We start from the raw sequence: 17,110 nt of genomic DNA, 5'->3' as shown, positions 1-17,110 counted from the left end.
AATTGCATCCATGCTAATATTCCCCATATGGTGTGCATCAGGCAGTAACATAGGTGGAAGTTTTTCTCCATGTCTGTAGCATGCACAATGCTCGAATTATGAAATCTGATGCATCAAGATGGCAACCAACCTTTCCAGATGTCTAACATCCAAGCAAATATTTTCCACATATGGGGTGCATCAGGCAGCAACATAGGTGGAAGTTTTTCTCCATGTCTGTAGCATGTGCAATGCTCCAAATGTCTATATCTATGCGTGGCAATCATCAGCAGCAACATAGGTTGAAGGAGAATCCAGTGTGTTCAGTCAGTAATGGAACTAATTGTCCTTGTTGTTGTATAATAGGAGAACCTGGCTTTACCTATTTACAAGGACCTTACTTCACATTCAAAAATCACATGCCAGCAGATGTGGACACCATCATTGTTATTAAGATACTGTGTCCATGTCTCTAGTATCCGCAATGCTCCAAATGTGCATATCTATGCATGGCAACCATACTTTCAGAATCTCTGTAGCATGCGTAATATATTCTCAATATCTACAGCATGTATAGAGAGAGCACTGTACTGTATGTACTAGGGGGACAAAGGGGCAAATTTCCCATAGTGTACTATGAATCTTGGAAGCATGTGTATACTCCCAATGTTATAGCTTGTATTAACGCCACTCTTAATAGGTATGTGTACTGGTGTGATTGGAGCATGCACTGGCCCTGGTTTGGAAAATATGCATATACTTGAATCATGTGCTGGTCCTGATTTCGTAGAGGCACGCTAAGCTTCATGTTCTGCCTAATCAAACTTGCAACATTTGAATGTGCAACTCAGAGCTGTGTTGGTCCTGGTTTGGTAGAGGCATGCCAAGCTTCAGGTTCTGCCTAAACAAACTTGCAACAAATGACATTGCTTGGAATATGACAATTATCAACATAATCTGTAGACCTCTTGAATCCCTCTCATCAAATAGAAAAGGTTAGTCATATACAGAAACACCTCTCAGCACTGATATTGTCCAAATGGAAAAACCCACCCTACCAACTTATTGTCCGTATTAGTAAGTCATAAGAAACGGTGATGGGTATAGAAATCACTTATGAAGCAAATAAATACCTACGAGAAGGAAATTTCGCACTAAACTTTCTATTGACACCGTAGGTAGTAAAAGTGAAGTTCAGGATTGATTAATGGCATGTAGTGCTCCTAATAAAACCTACATTTAAACACAATAGAGAAACTGGACTTGAACTAGAATATAGATGGAAAAGCTTGGATTGATGAAAACCAAGTAGCTGTTGATCAAATCAGACCTTTGTTCATCAAACTCAAGTTACTATCAGAACAATTTTATTGAGGGTCTGAACCATTCTACTATGTCTGCCAAATTCACATTCTAATTTGCAACATAAACAAAGACATGCAGAAACACAGGGTTCGCAGCATCAAGACACAAACAAACGGTACCAGTAAAAGTTGTCAATAAAATGCTAATAGTAATCTCTCCTCACATTCAATGCTAATAACAATCTCTTCATATTCAATGTTATAATTTTATTATTCCGCAATTTGAGAGACGTGAAGCAAGTGTGGTCCTCTACTCTGATGCCAGCAATAAGTCCCAACCATGCAGAACCTTCAACAACAAAACTGATAAAATTCTCACGCATGGCCAAATCTGAAGTAATATGTACCTCACCGCAACTTTCAGATATTTGTTTAATGCTATTCAATTTGCAGCAACCCTTCTTGATGCATTTGGAATGTTTCCTGTATTATCATCACCTCTTCGATATCCATTTGTGTTATTATACCCACGTCCACCACCACCACTTCGACCTCCGAAGTGGCCCCTGCCTCTACCATCATTCTGATAACCACGACCTTGGTTTGGACGCCCCCTGCCAGCTGGAGTTGAAAAAGAGAATCATAGCAAACAAAATCTTAGGCTTGAATTTTTTAAAAGAAGTAAAATGTTTGCATGCGACAAATAAACGAAGTCTCAGAATGAAATGAACAAGTAAAATTTTGCACAAGTTGTAACCAAAGAACAAAACTCCATCCAACCCACCAATAGATCCCGACGGTGTAAATTTTCTCTCTTCTACATAGATTTGTCGCCCACCAATAATAATAGGAGAAGCCTGCAATTTGTGCAAATTTGAATGTATATTAAGAGTCACAAATACCAGCACATATGTGGGTTGCATGATTCTCATATTTTTAATTGTGTGTTACCTCAATGGCACTTTGGGCAGAGGTTGAATCTTCGAATTCAATAAACGCAAAACACACTCCTTGCTGAATAAATATTATCATTCAGAAAATCAAACATTTACTCCATGAAATGTCGCTTCACTTGTGCAGAGTAAAAATTCATCATTGGGGAAGCATAATTACATTTGTGCTTTGACATGTGTCTTTTATTGTGTAAAATAAACCAATCAACATTTCTATAAATTTACACATGATCTGATAGTAAATTATATATTTTACTACATCAATATAAAAACACACTGAGGTAAGGTTGTATTAATCAGAAGTAAGATGAAACAACGATAATATTAGTCGTGCAGAATTCAGACATTTTAAATTACCTAACCTACAATATTATACCCTACAGCATTATGTGAACCTCTGTGATTCAGATTTTGAGGTTCCAAAAGAATCAATATGTCATAAACTTGATTTGAAATACGAGGGAAGCGCACCTTCTGATTTCTGAGATTCACACCACCAGGCTTTAAATTTCCAAACTTCTGGAACTCCATTTCCAGCTCTTCTAGTCTTATGTTCAAAGGTAGATTCTTGGCATATATGGATTTCCCATCACCTTAAAAGGCAGACTCATGAGTTAATTTGGCATGACAGACAGCATATAAAACAAGATAAGAAACCAGTGAAAGACAAAATAAGATGAATTATGAGACCCCAATAAAACATCAAATAAGATGTTAAATACCTCCAATCTCAGCAGCACTTTCCTCTGAGGGAATTGAAGGCCTTACAGAAGCTGCTTGAGTTGCTGAAACGACAGGTACACTTTGCACTGGAGTAACTTTGCGTTGGGGAGCTGGACGAGCTACCAAAGATGCGTCTGAGCCTTCACTACGAGCTCGAAGCTAGATATACAATAGGAACACCTTAAACACTTTTCACATTTCCTATCAATTATTTAAAATACTTGCTTGCAACTAAGGATAAGAATCAAATGAGCCTATTGAGTGCAAAAAGGGAAAATGGGATGTAACTTACAATTGAAGCATATGACAGCTTTACAGTTCCAATCCCACTGGAATTTTCCTCTTCATAAGTGGTTGCCAGCTGCTCTTCTGGCTGCTTTACAACTGCATCATGATGGTGAATAGAAATAGGAGTTGCATTCTCTTCCAGTGGCGCCTCTCTAGTAGAAAATACCTCAACTTCTTCCACATGTTCATAATTATCGTCAGTATGCACTCCCTCCTCAGGAATAGTGTCTATAACAGCTTCATCTGTGTTAGCTTTCGGAGATTCCACTGTAATCATTCAGATGTATATTATACACAACTCACCCAAACTATGGCCATGTTAAAGGTTATACACTTAATCAAAACTTGCATTCTATGCACAACAATAAAACCGTACATAGTATATGCAACACTCAACAACATTGGTGCTTAGCCAAAGCGCTAGCTAGTTTAATATATGTTCCGTTACCTGTATCAATTGTCTCTGCAATAGCATGAGTTTTGGGGGTAGTCTCAGCTACTAGCTCTACCCGAGTTACTGGTTCACCATTCAAATATCTGAAGATATCATTCAATACGAAATATCCTCTTTCCTGAGGTGCCAGGAAAAATGTCCGGACAAAATTGCGCACTGGGCCATCTGGGCTAGTAAGCAAACCAGTAACCATCACCAATACACTACCACTCAAGGATTCTTGAGAATCAACAGTTTTGATTTCCGCCCTAATGCCTCCAAAATCCATTGACATGATCATTTCATGAATTTTCTGCAGTCAAAATGGAAGACACTAAATTGTAAAGAAAACAAATCTGGAAGTTGAAGTCAAGCCGCATAGACAAAATTGAATTAGAGACCATACATTATCATCACTTAAGCATTTTCTAGTTACATAATAAGAAATATTTTTCATTTGACAGGAGTACTATAATCATACAAAAAATGGTAAGCACTCAAATATAGGCTTCTAGAAATAACGTAAACTAAATCATGAAACTATAGATCAAGTGATCTATTTATGAACACTGGATTCAATACTTAACACCTCACTATAAAAGATATATAGAGAAACTTACATCCTGTGTTGCAACCATATCAGCATTATCTCCCACTTGTGCGCAAGATAGCTTGCTCTGATCGGTGTAAAATCGATGCACGACATGTGGAGACTGATGGAGGACATTGTAATATTGCATCACAAAAGCATTTCCTACCTACAATAGAAGAGGTATGCATCAGATCATTAATGATGTTCAGGAAAATGTTGTTCATGCATTGCCCTAGGTTTCCCTTCTATGAAGAAACTAATAGTGTAAATATCAAACAATTACAGGAATTCAGTCCAATTTTGTTTCTTCTATATACATTTTCCAGATGACATGTTGAAAGTAGAAAACAAAACTCCCACAATGTTATCGGAATTTAGCTAAAAAATTACATTAATCACGAGATTCATTTTATAACTAATTGCAGCAGGCGCATTTTTCTCAGAAGCTAATTCTTTAGTGTTAAATGGACACTATTTCATGAACAAAATAATAGGGTAAATACCAAACAATTACAGGAATTCCACGTAAAAAAACCTCTATATGTCAGTCCAATTTTGTTTATTCTATATAAATTTTCAATTGTCATGTCAAAAGTGAAAACAAAAATTCCACAAAGCTATTGAAATTTAGAAGAAAATTCTACATTAAGCTCAGGATTATTTTATAAATATTTGCAGCATGTAAACACATCAAAAAGAATGAAGGCAAATTTTTCTTTAGGTTCAACAAACAGGATAAACATAAAAAGGAAGTGATCTTACAAGATTTGCGTTGTTGCTTGCTGTAGTGGGACTTCCAGGTCGACCTGCCATCATTACCTGAAAAAACAGACAATAGAACGTAAGAAAGAAGATAATGGATTTTTGGCAAGAGATTGATGGTAAAAATGCCACTTAGGAGAAAAAGAAAAGACAAAAAATGATAACATTTCTGCATTTCTGAAGAATATTTTGGCTGGAACAAAGTTTTCAAATGTTGGAAACAAGGAGCTCAAAGAAGTGTTCCTATATTAATTTTTGGGCTTCAAATGAAGCCAAAATTTTATTTTTCAAGGTTGCAACAGCTCCATAGGAATCGCAAACTGAATAAATAGTGTCAAGTATACAAATCTTCAATTTTGAATACGGGACACCTTTAGCTCTAAGGGACCTTTTGAGTTTGAATGAAGCCTAAAGTTTCATTCAAAAGTATAAATACTGGTACTCAAATGAAGGTTACTAACACTACATGTGAATTATCTATTAAGTATAGGCATAAAAAACTAATTTGGAAATGGGATTTAAATTTAGCCTACATTTTCCAAAGCTGGTATAAATGGAGGTGCAAAAGCTATATTCAGAGATAGACAGAGGGAGAGAATGCAGAGTATGTGTAGACCACTAAGTCCAGATTCAAATTTTGACGACATGTTATGATTGAATTGCTCCTCTATGAACCCATGCCTTCAGCCATAAATATAAGGGACGTTTAAATACCCTGTTGTCACGTATGATATACTACTAACCATCGAAAAACCTTCATGACTAAGTCAGACAAACAATAATAAGAACTTCATCAAGCAATATTTAAGCGACTTCACAAAATCCTATTGCCCCTTCCATCGAGTCAGATAAGCAGTAGCTAGACTAAATCGAGCTAAACGTCGCTTCGATCTGCCTGCCAACTAGATTAACAAGGCTAATCGGATGATTGCTCCACTAAACATAAAGCGAGAAATCAAGCCAATTCTTCTCCCCAGAAAAACGGATCAACAACCTTATCGTGCTTTGGAACATCTGCAACTTACCGAAAAATAACGGATAGAGAGGGAAGGAAAAGGAAACAAATATAGACAGAGCACTTACCAATGAAGTGGGGAGAGAGACAGAGAGAGGCTTTAGGGTTACTAAGAAGGGGCTTTCCTCTTAATCTTTCTGTCGGTCTTCTCTCTTTCCAACCAAAACAAAGCAAAGAAGGGGGGGGTGAGGTGGGTGGGTGCTAATAGCTATGGTGTTGTTTCCTTCTTCGCTCCTCTCTCTGTCTGTTCGTTTGCTCGCTTCTCGTTCCTCCCTCCCAATTCGTTTGGCAAATCTACAAATCTAGCACCTCGCAAATTAGGGTTTATAACTTGGTCCACTTCCATCCAATATGTATGTATGTATAATGTATGTATAATGTATGTATGCACAAACCAAGCTACCTAGCCCTACCCTAGCCTATTCCTATGTACATATTCGGAAACCTCTTCATATAGAATTGTGGGTTATGTCCGATCGAACATGCCATGCCCGCTCCTCCGCTTATTAAGGCAACTCCTTTCCTTAGCCTAACATTCAGCTTTTTATCCCTCCCTCCTCCTTGGATGTGGGTTGCTCGAGGCGAGCATTGACCCACTTACCTCTTCTATCCTTGATGGTCAATGGTCATAGATGGATCGCTGGAGGCACCGGTTTGTTGGTTTGACAAATAATTCTTGAAAGGGAGATGTTTCGCATTCGCGTATGTGGGTTTCCTCTAAAGAAAATAAGAGGCGCTCCACTATCAATGGTTTTGTACTTTGGGTGGGTGGGGCAAACATCATGGTAAATCGAAGTGATTTAAACCCAAACGGCGTTAAGGGAAGAGATTATGGTTACAACAAATAGAGTCATCTCTAAACATTTCACAATTTCAGGGCTTCGTAAGGGCTTCAACTAGAAACAACCTACAACTTGTCTAGAAAGACATGTGGTTCAAGACCATTGTGAATCCTCAAGGACTCTAGATTTGTGAGAAATGACGATGCAAGACCTTATTCTTGGAGATAAAGCTACATGTATATGCATTGCTAATAGAAAACTTGTGGTGCTAGGCAATCCATTTATGAAGGAGTAACCGGAAAGTTTAGATGGGGCCTAATTTCATTAGAAGGAGAATCATAAAGAAAAAAGAATAAGAGAAAACTATCGTGGAAACCTGGGAATGAGGATCGTTTGGATACAATGACACGTAATATAGGAGAGGTATTCATGTACGTTGTTAGGATGAACCTAATTTAGAAGAAGATGCGGTAGAACACAAAGAACATCTCACAAAATATCTAGGATGCACGACCATAATACTAAAGGCACTATGTACTAAAACATGTCGTGACATCATAGTGTTTATATAGAAATAGTTACACTATTAGAAGCTTGTGCATGAATTCGCTTCTACAAAAATGGGTTTAACATCACATTCATCATATTCATATTTTGACATTAAGCTTGGTTGTTGAAGTGTCACTTCTCTATCAAAAAAATGTTTTTGCCAAATTTCATTTTTACACAACTCAAAGGTAGAAAAAATAGGGTTGCCTAACAAACTTCACATCACTAACATACTATTAGCAAAGCCTTAATGCATGACAAACAAGCCCTTCGTTCCCCACCAAATAGTGATGTCATCAATAATTAATCTACCCATAACATGATGATATGGACAAATAAATGCATCAATGTATTGCGTAAATCACTTTCCTTCCCCTCATTTCCATAATTGTCGTAACCATTGCCTCGATAGATGGATCTAAAAATACTTTATCTCTATTCATATATAATCTAGTGTGTTGAGCAAAAGTTCTGTTTTTTTTTTTCCAAAAAAACACTACTTCCCATTAGTTAGCAAAAGAAGTACATCAAAGATCATCCATAATCAAAACAACATAATCCCCACCCTACTATTTACAACAAAAGTATCCCGCTAACACTTTGTACATGGTGACCACATATTTACAACTCCTGTCCACTCATGGAAGCCAATGGCGGAAACAACCATCTCGGTGCTTGGTAGTTCCATTTAGGCCCTGACACTGAATTTACCATCATAGGAGAACGACCCCATTTCAGCAAAAACTTCGACCGAGCCCTTTCTGCTTCATCCGAGTTCCCTTCAATCGAGTTGTATTGTCCGCACAGCCAAGATACCAGCTCGAACCTAATGTTTAGCAACACCTCACCGCTTGGGAGTTTTTGTTGCTGAAAAACAAACATACATCGTCTGGGTCCAAATGTGCCAGACCGAGAAGCATGCCACCAACATCCATATCTCCTCAAAAAAACCAGAGTTAGTACCAGGTTCCACTCCAACACATTTGAATACATTGCCGCCCTATAGTATAAAACCATGACCATGTGGATTTAGATGTTCCGCCCAACCTTCCTTAGTTTCAAACCCTGTAAGGACCCCCACACAACTCTCCCATTCACACCGCATGCTGCCATTATCCCGAGACTTTGACCCCAAATGTTGATTGCCTTTGCACAGTTCCCAAAACAGTGAGGTATCGATTCCAAAGAGTGACCACATAACGTACAACCTGCCTCCCCACCATGAGACCTCATCCACTCCCCTACGGGTAACGCCTTATGACTAAGACGCCAAAACCACACCTTTATTTTTTCTGGCATATCTGATACCCATATTCTCCTCCAAAACGACTTCAACAAGTCATCTGATATGCCTTTATCCCTCCAACTATTGCGAGTCTGAGCAACGCTCACTGATTTGGAGCCAATGATTTGCCTTCCGAGCTTAGTACTATAATAAAAAAACCCCTCCAATTTGTTCGTTCCTGGTTTCTACCACCATACCTCTAGTGGATCCCACTCCAAATCATGTAGAGGCTTGTTGTCAAATAGCCATAGTTTACACTCAGTATCTAGCTTCCCTGGGTCCGGGTTTACTTGCCACTTCTTACCTTCCAACACTACCACCCGCACTGCCAACCACCGACCATTGTCGGACAAAGCACTTAGGTTTCCCCTCAAACGATATTCATTAGATGGACACTTGCCACGAATAATTTGTCCATCACTCTCACTTACAAACCACCCAGACCAGACCCCCTCTTCCTTATTCAACCTATCTAGACCATCAACAACCTTATTTATCAGTTGGGTCACCTTCTCAAGCCTACAAGAAATACTACCAAACTTGTCGAATACATGTGTATAATGGACGTATTCACACTATTCCGTTTTGGCCATTTATGAAATTATCATAAAGGGTAGTTGCCCTAAGTCGGTCACTATATATAGTGACCTTGTAACCTCTTTGTGAGGTTGGATGTTGTATTATTTGCTTTATGGAATAAAGACTCTTTTGTGCCTCTCTCTCTCTCTCTCTGTGCAACGACCTACCTTCTGTCATACGCAGGTACTCAGAACAGAACTGAATGCTCCTTGATCTTCCGCATTGACGACCTCGCTTTCAACATCTGGTATCAGAGCCTGCACAGTAGTCGGTCCTTCAATCCGCTGTCGGCCGTCGTCTCAGCATTCGGTTTCCTGCGTCATTCGAAGAAGAGAGAAGAAGAAGAAAAACAGGTTTGCATCTCATCGCGTTAGATCCTCTTGCTTGGAGTAAGCCTTCAGGTTGTACTCTGTTCCTTGTGATCGTAACCGCTCGAGGTGAAATCCCCTTGTGCAACATTGACGCGATCGTGCTCCACTCGGTTAAACAGCATCCGAAGAGGTAATCAAACGCCGCTCGTTGTAACCACTCGGTGCAGATCGGTCTTAAGACAACAGCCCCAAATTCGTGCTTCATCTGGCTGATCGACATTCGGGAGGATCAGTTGGATCCGTCTCTCTCGTCACTGCAGCCACCCGAAGCAGAATCGGTCCAAATAATCGGTTTCAATAATCGGTATTCGGCATATATATCCGAAGCGAACCGGGCTCACTCCGACTCGGCAACATTCGGGAAGACCAGTCGGTTCTGTCCCTCAAGCTACCGGAGTCAATTCGAGCAAGTTCCGAAGCCGAACCGACTCGGGTTCAAATCTGACTAGAACGATATCGGGTGAGCCAACCGGCTGCACTCCAACAAGGTTCGTAGTCAACTCCGAACCGAGCTTCGTCAACCGAAACCGAATTTGATGGCATCAACATCCGGCTCGTCAGAAATGAGTCTACGAAAGTTCGATGGATCGAACTTCAACTTCTGGAAAGAGCAAATGCAGGACTATCTCATAGTCAAGGGACAAATCGATCCCATCGAAAATGAAGAACCTCCAGAAGGATACAAACCAGTTGAGTGGCAGAAGCTGGACAGAATCGTCCGTGCCACGATTCGGATGCACCTATCGGAATCGGTATATTTTACGGTGCAATCGTGTACGACAGCATTCGAACTGTGGAAAACACTGTCGGACACTTACGAAAAGAAGGTCGCCGCAACGAAGATGTTTCTGATCCGGCGCCTCTACAACTTGCGGATGAAAGAATCCGATTCGGTTCAAGCACACCTCAATGAGTACGAAAGCATAAGCTCCCAAATCTCGTCACAGGGGACGGCAATTGAGGATGAACTCAGAGCAATGATACTCATGAGCAGCCTTCCCTCATCATGGGAAACTTTCGTCACAACCGTGTGCAACGCGTCAACCACGGCTGTTAAATACTCCGAAGTCACGAGCGCAATCCTGACCGAAGCAGCTCGGAGAAAGTCTTTCGCCAAAGACTCAACAGACGACGCTTATGTAGTACAAGGTTTGACAGACCGATCGAACATACGAGGAAGAGATTCCTCACGACCGCCGAACAATCAGCGAAGACGGAGCCAGTCACGGGATAACCGAATCTGCAATTATTGCAAGAAACCCGGACACATCAAAGCCGACTGCCGCGCACTCAAGAACAAGAACAACAAGAAGAGTGGCCGGCATGAGGAGATCAATTACGTCAGCTTCTCAGCTGATGTACTACCTGACGACCCGAATATACTATCAATAGAAAATCCAGTCGGATCAGAAGTTCTACTCACGACTGAAGAATCGAGCACATGGCTCTTGGATTCGGGCGCGTCATTTCACGTGACTCCTCATCGATCCCAATTTCGGCAATATACGATCCGTCGCTCCGACTCAGTTCGAGTCGGCAACTCACAACACTGTGACATCGTCGGAATCGGCACAGTAGAGCTCAACCTTGCAGGGGGCTCTACACTTGTACTCCACAATGTCCGACATGTACCCGAGCTCACAAGGCCATTGATCTCAGTCGGACAACTAGATGAAGACGGCATTCGTGCCGGTTTTTCTTCGGGAGGGTGGACACTCCACAGGGGGAACCTCCTGCTTGCTAGAGGACCCAAGATACACTCACTGTATCCGTTACATGTTACGCTCAGAGAGGGTAACCTGTTTTTGGTGGATATTCCTGTGTCATCACTATGGCACAGAAGATTAGGACACCTCAGCAAGGCCGGCATCACGCACCTATCTAGAGCCGGATACATCCCTAAACTCTCCTTCTCCGACCATCAATTTTGCGAGCATTGCCAGTATGGCAAACAAGCAGCCACATCACACCCGACATCAGCACCAAGAGAATCGAGACCTCTCGATTTGGTCCACTCGGACGTCTGTGGCCCAATGCCGCATCAGTCTCTCGGTGGTGCCTCTTACTTCGTCACTTTTATTGACGATTCGACTCGAAAGGTGTGGGCTTATCTAATTCGCACCAAAGATCGGGTCTTCTCGATCTTCACCGATTGGCTCGCTATGGTAGAAAATCAAACCGACCGAAAGCTGAAATGCCTTCGGACCGACAATGGGGGAGAGTTCAAATCAGAAGAATTCGTCAAATTCTGCCGACAACGCGGCATCCGACGTGAATTTACGGCACCACACAGTCCGGAGCAAAACGGGATTGCAGAACGAATGAATCGGACAATCCAAGAAAGGATAGTTTCCATGCTCCAACACTCCGGACTGTCGGATGGCTTCTGGGCAGAGGCTCTACTCACGGCAGTACACATAATCAATATGTCGCCAAGTAGACCTCTAGGACTTCAAATTCCTCAGGAACTATGGAACGGCAGTAAGCCGAATTACGACAAGCTGAGGATCTTCGGATGCGAGGCGTACGCCCTTATTCCGAAAGATGATCGCCGAAAACTTGCACCTCGGTCCAGGAAATGCATTTTCCTTGGATATGGATCCGACGGCGAAATGGGATACCGACTCTGGGACCCCGAACGCAGACAAATCGTTCGAAGTTCGGACGTTGTGTTCAACGAGTCGGCTATGAATCCATCAGTCGAAAAACCGATCGAAGTCCGAAGGGTAACATTTTCCGATGTGCCGACCCTTCAAGAAGGCCCCGCTCTCAACACACGGTCAGCTTCACGGGTAGCTGAACCTTACACTACCGACTCGGACAACTCCGACTCGGCACAGCAGAACAATCCGCTTTCGGACCATCCGACCACGATACCCGATGCGACCAGTCCAATCATGCCTCGACGATCCGAGAGACTGTCGCAACCTCCGGAGAGGTATTCTCCTGGAATTTTCTTCACCGACGCCGGCGAACCGACGTCTTACGAAGACGCATCGACATCTGTCGATTCAGCCACCTGGCATCTGGCGATGGAGTCGGAAATGCACTCCATTCGGGCAAACAAGACTTGGGATCTGGTTGAATTACCCAGGAACCGACGTGCTCTTCCTTGCAAGTGGGTTTATCGACTAAAAGAGACGTCTGATTCGACCACCCCAAAGTACAAGGCCAGATTAGTTGCGAAGGGCTTCCGACAAGAATATGGTGTCGACTTCGACGAGATTTTTTCACCAGTGGTGAAAATGACAACCCTTCGTTTCCTACTCGGCGTAGTGGCAGCCGACAACTTGGAGCTGATTCAGCTAGATGTCAAAACAGCATTCCTCCATGGTGATCTTGACGAGGAAATTTATATGGAGCAGCCAAAAGGCTTCGTGGCCACCGGCCAAGAACATCTAGTCTGCCGACTCAGGAAGAGTCTATACGGCCTCAAACAGGCACCGCGACAATGGTACAAGAAGTTCGACGACTTCATCCAATCGATCGGCTTCTCCAAAAGCGATGAGGACCATTGTCTCTTCACCAATACAGCTCAAGATGGATCACCCATCTTCCTCATCATTTACGTGGACGACATGCTAATTTCTGGACGCCACGCGGGCGAACTTGCCGATCTCGTTCGGCAACTGCGGTTGAAGTTTGCCATGAAGGACCTCGGTCCGGCACGACACATCCTTGGCATGAAGATTAGTCGGCATCGCGATAAACGACATCTTTTTCTGTCTCAGACCGACTATATCCGACGTGTCTTAGAACGCTTCAACATGCAATCAGCCAAATCTGCTTCAACCCCGCTCCCTATGAATCTTCGGCTCTCTCAGCGAGACTGCCCGACATCCGGTCCGGAGGGGGAAGATATGAAGTCGGTACCGTATGCACCGGCAGTCGGCTCCCTTATGTACCTGATGGTCGCGACACGGCCTGATATTTCTCACGCCGTAGGAGTCGTCAGCAGATTTATGCACAATCCTGGCCGATCGCATTGGAACGCAGTCAAGCATGTGTTCAGATATCTGGCTGGCACAAAAGACCACGGCATTCTTTTCGGTCCGAACCGAACCTCAGGCGTAGTCGGTTACACCGACTCGGATTTCGCCGGCTGTATAGACAGTCGGAAATCAACAACCGGATACTGCTTCAAATTCGGCAATGGAGCAATCTCGTGGAAGTCGAAACTTCAGGAGTGCACAGCGACCTCAACGACCGAAGCAGAATATGTAGCTGCGTCCGACGCAGCAAAAGAAGCTTTGTGGCTCGGTCGGCTGGCGCACACGTTTCGACAAGTCGAACATGACTCGGCTCCAGTTGTCTACAGCGACAGTCAAGGTGCTGTTGCCTTGTCGAAAAATCCGGTTCACCACAACGCCTCCAAGCATATCGACGTTCGATATCACTTCGTTCGGGACTGCGTCATTTCAGGGAAAATCGGTCTAGAGAAAATATCCACAACCGACAATGTCGCAGATGGAATGACCAAATGTCTTTCGGCAGACCGCTTTCGGTCTCTTCGGCATCAGATGGGCGTAACGACAAACCAGTCCGGTTAGAGCCGGACACAGAGCAGGATGGTTCCCGACAACCGACGTCAGTTCCTTAATGATCGGCTTCAACTGTTCCGACCCGACCAGTTCGGTCTTCTGCCTTCGGACCCTGCCGACTTGAACAAAGCTGATATGTCCGAGAACCTAAGTCTATACCTGTAATCTTAGATAACCCATGTATACGCCCATTACGGGGGAGTGTCGAATACATGTGTATAATGGACGTATTCACACTATTCCGTTTTGGCCATTTATGAAATTATCATAAAGGGTAGTTGCCCTAAGTCGGTCACTATATATAGTGACCTTGTAACCTCTTTGTGAGGTTGGATGTTGTATTATTTGCTTTATGGAATAAAGACTCTTTTGTGCCTCTCTCTCTCTCTCTCTGTGCAACGACCTACCTTCTGTCATACGCAGGTACTCAGAACAGAACTGAATGCTCCTTGATCTTCCGCATTGACGACCTCGCTTTCAACAAAACTAACCCTCACTCCTCTTCATTTTGAAAACATCCCACTCTCTTATTGAACCAACATTGTACCCTAACAGGCGGCCCCATGGCAAATATTTTTTCTGTCCAAGCATCATGCCGTCCTCACTTCTAATCCTAGGGTTCCAAAATAACAGTTGTCAGAGTTGTTCCTCCAATGTTTTCGGTTGCATTAAGACCAACCCTTCTCTTACACTTGACCAAGCCATCATTATGGCACGGGCCACCCTATCCTCCATGCTAGTTGGTACTTTCATCTTTAGATCTGGACTGAACAACCACCACATCTTTGCCTTCCAAGGGCCGCCATTCCTTGGACACCAAAGGTCAGCTCTGTCCCTGAGAAGCATTTTCCACAATTCCGGTCTAGGTTGTAAACTTCGCACAAGTAGCTTACTGAGTAAAGCCTTACTTTGGTGAATTGGATCCACCAACCCAAGTCCACCTTGGTTTTTCACCTTGATCAAACAACTCCACGCCACTTTAGCTAATGCCCTCTCATGGTCTCTACCCGACCATAGGAACCCTCTCACCATTGCCTTAATATTTTTGATGCAAGTTCTCATTGTGTTGAGCAAATATTCTACTTCAATGCTTAAAAGTTCTTTGTATCTTTTGGGTTCATTTATGAGGTTATCCACAAGGATTTGACATTTATCACACTATTTGCTTTAGAACATTATTTGCACTTCAATTGAGATGTGAATTCATAAATTCTCAAGGGCTATATCACAACCATGCCAAATGTGTTTATAAGAAAGGTAAGGTTGTTGAAAGGATCATGTAATGCCATACTTTTTAATCAATGAAGTTAAAAAGTGGTAATAGGATAGTTGACAATTGAGCTTAAATATCGCTAACCACATCTAAGTGAAAGATCATGGTAGTTGAGACTATTTATGGGACTCAAGTTGTGATGGTCATGTTTAGATATTGGATCCTCTTCCATTCTATCAAAAGCCACCTTTGAAATTATGTTTATGAAGTGTATGAATAATTTCACAATGGAAACATGCACAAATTGTGACATAACTAAGTGAAACCCAATGGATATAAGATAGGCATGTTTAAAGATGAGATGTTGTACGTACCTAATGAAACTTTGGTCATATTTATCATATACATCTTTGGTGGTTTTTATATGTAATGTTCCTCTTCCATATGTAAAAAATCTTTGAATCTTTTATATCATGTTTAGCATCTAAGGCTAATTTCATTGCATGGAACATGTACAAATTATGACACAAACAAATGGAACCCTATGGATATAAATGTATTCCAATTCACAATGACAAAGACACAATTAACAATTAACAATCGGCAACAGTTTGGTTCAATTTGAGAGGGTCCAAACCGAACCGTTAAATATATTTTGAAACATGAACCGAACCACCAAAACATTAAACCAAAGCATTTAAAAAATTTAAACCGTTAAGCCATTAAACTGAAATAACCATAGTTTCGTGGTTCAGTTTTGGTTTTCAACTTAGGTCAAATTTAAATTTTAAAATTTTAAAATTTTCATTATTTAAATTATAATGATTTTCCTAAAATATGAGAATAAGGCATGAAAATGAAAAGATTGTTTAAAATTTAAAAAAAAATAAAAAATAAAAAACAGTTAAACCGTTTTAACCGCGGTTTTGCAGTTCGGTTTAGTTCAAACCGAACCGTTGCCGATTGTTAGACACAATCCAGCTTTAGGTTAGCATGTTCTATATTTTTATTTTAGATTGTTGCAATGCCTTCTGTTAAATATAAAGATCAAAATTGCCACAACACAAGTCTAAGTAGAACATTCTCATATTTGAGTTAGATATTCAATTATATCACATATACAAACTCTGAAATAATTAAAGGGCAAGCACAATCAATTACGGATATTAGGTTACATAGGACTTTGCCATAACAAACTTAGCTTTGCACACAAAATTTTCTATGGAGCAAAGAAATGCAAATGTAAGAAATTTTGACCCATTAACTGCTAACAGCAACAATGGATGAGTGCATTTAGACAAAATTGGAGATGATTTGAAACTAATCTTCGTACATTTGAGATTTTTATGGACTCAGGTGTTTTTTTTTTCAAAAGGAAAATGCTAACAAACATGTCAATTTTGGAGCAATATGCACCATGAGCTATGAGCAGTAGCAGTAATTAAACTTTTCATGGGTACATTCTTTGCTTTCATTTCAGTTAATTTGTCACCATAGTTAGTTGCTTTCATTAATGTTTCAGGCTACACTTGAAAGAATAAAGTTAATGACAATATAGAGAAAGTACCACACCCCAACAGATTAAGCAGGCAAAGATGCCCTTCAAGGGATTTATTTTATTAGGTACCCTACAGCTTCAGGGATACGTAAGAGAAAAGGCAACTCGTTGCCTCATTACCAGTGACAAGCAAATATGGAAAGGAAATCAACTAGTTTCCGTCAAATTTTGAGGACAAAGTGA

At 41.5% G+C, this 17,110-nt stretch overlaps 1 protein-coding gene across 1 annotated transcript; it reads right to left on the bottom strand.

The window, feature by feature from the left end:
• Nucleotides 1–1,375: 1,375 nt before the first annotated feature.
• Nucleotides 1,376–5,091, bottom strand: LOC147851895 (nuclear transport factor 2-like). Its single transcript, XM_087334120.1, has 9 exons — nucleotides 5,035–5,091; nucleotides 4,301–4,438; nucleotides 3,696–3,993; nucleotides 3,252–3,514; nucleotides 2,959–3,118; nucleotides 2,708–2,829; nucleotides 2,235–2,297; nucleotides 2,068–2,140; nucleotides 1,376–1,904 (listed from the first exon to the last, which is right to left on the bottom strand). The coding sequence occupies exons 1-9, from the start codon at nucleotides 5,086–5,088 to the stop codon at nucleotides 1,726–1,728; spliced, it is 1,350 nt and encodes a 449-aa protein (XP_087190246.1). The 5' UTR covers nucleotides 5,089–5,091; the 3' UTR covers nucleotides 1,376–1,725.
• Nucleotides 5,092–17,110: the final 12,019 nt, after the last annotated feature.

This window comes from Azolla caroliniana, unplaced genomic scaffold (assembly GCF_043228905.1).
Source record: "Azolla caroliniana isolate FFs.n. ecotype wild unplaced genomic scaffold, voAzoCaro1.0.p SCAF_18, whole genome shotgun sequence".
Classification (NCBI taxonomy): domain Eukaryota; kingdom Viridiplantae; phylum Streptophyta; class Polypodiopsida; order Salviniales; family Salviniaceae; genus Azolla; species Azolla caroliniana.
Note: the sequence above shows the minus strand (reverse complement) of the source record. Positions and strands in the feature narration are given on the sequence as shown.

Excerpts from the sequence above, each read along its gene's own strand:
- LOC147851895 (XM_087334120.1), bottom strand. The coding sequence starts at position 5,088 with ATGATGGCAGGTCGACCTGGAAGTCCCACTACAGCAAGCAACAACGCA. Across the intron at positions 2,298-2,707 it reads TGAATCTCAGAAATCAGAAG|CAAGGAGTGTGTTTTGCGTT; the intron begins GTGCGCTTCCCT and ends ATATTTATTCAG. Across the intron at positions 2,141-2,234 it reads CTGCCCAAAGTGCCATTGAG|GCTTCTCCTATTATTATTGG; the intron begins GTAACACACAAT and ends CACAAATTGCAG.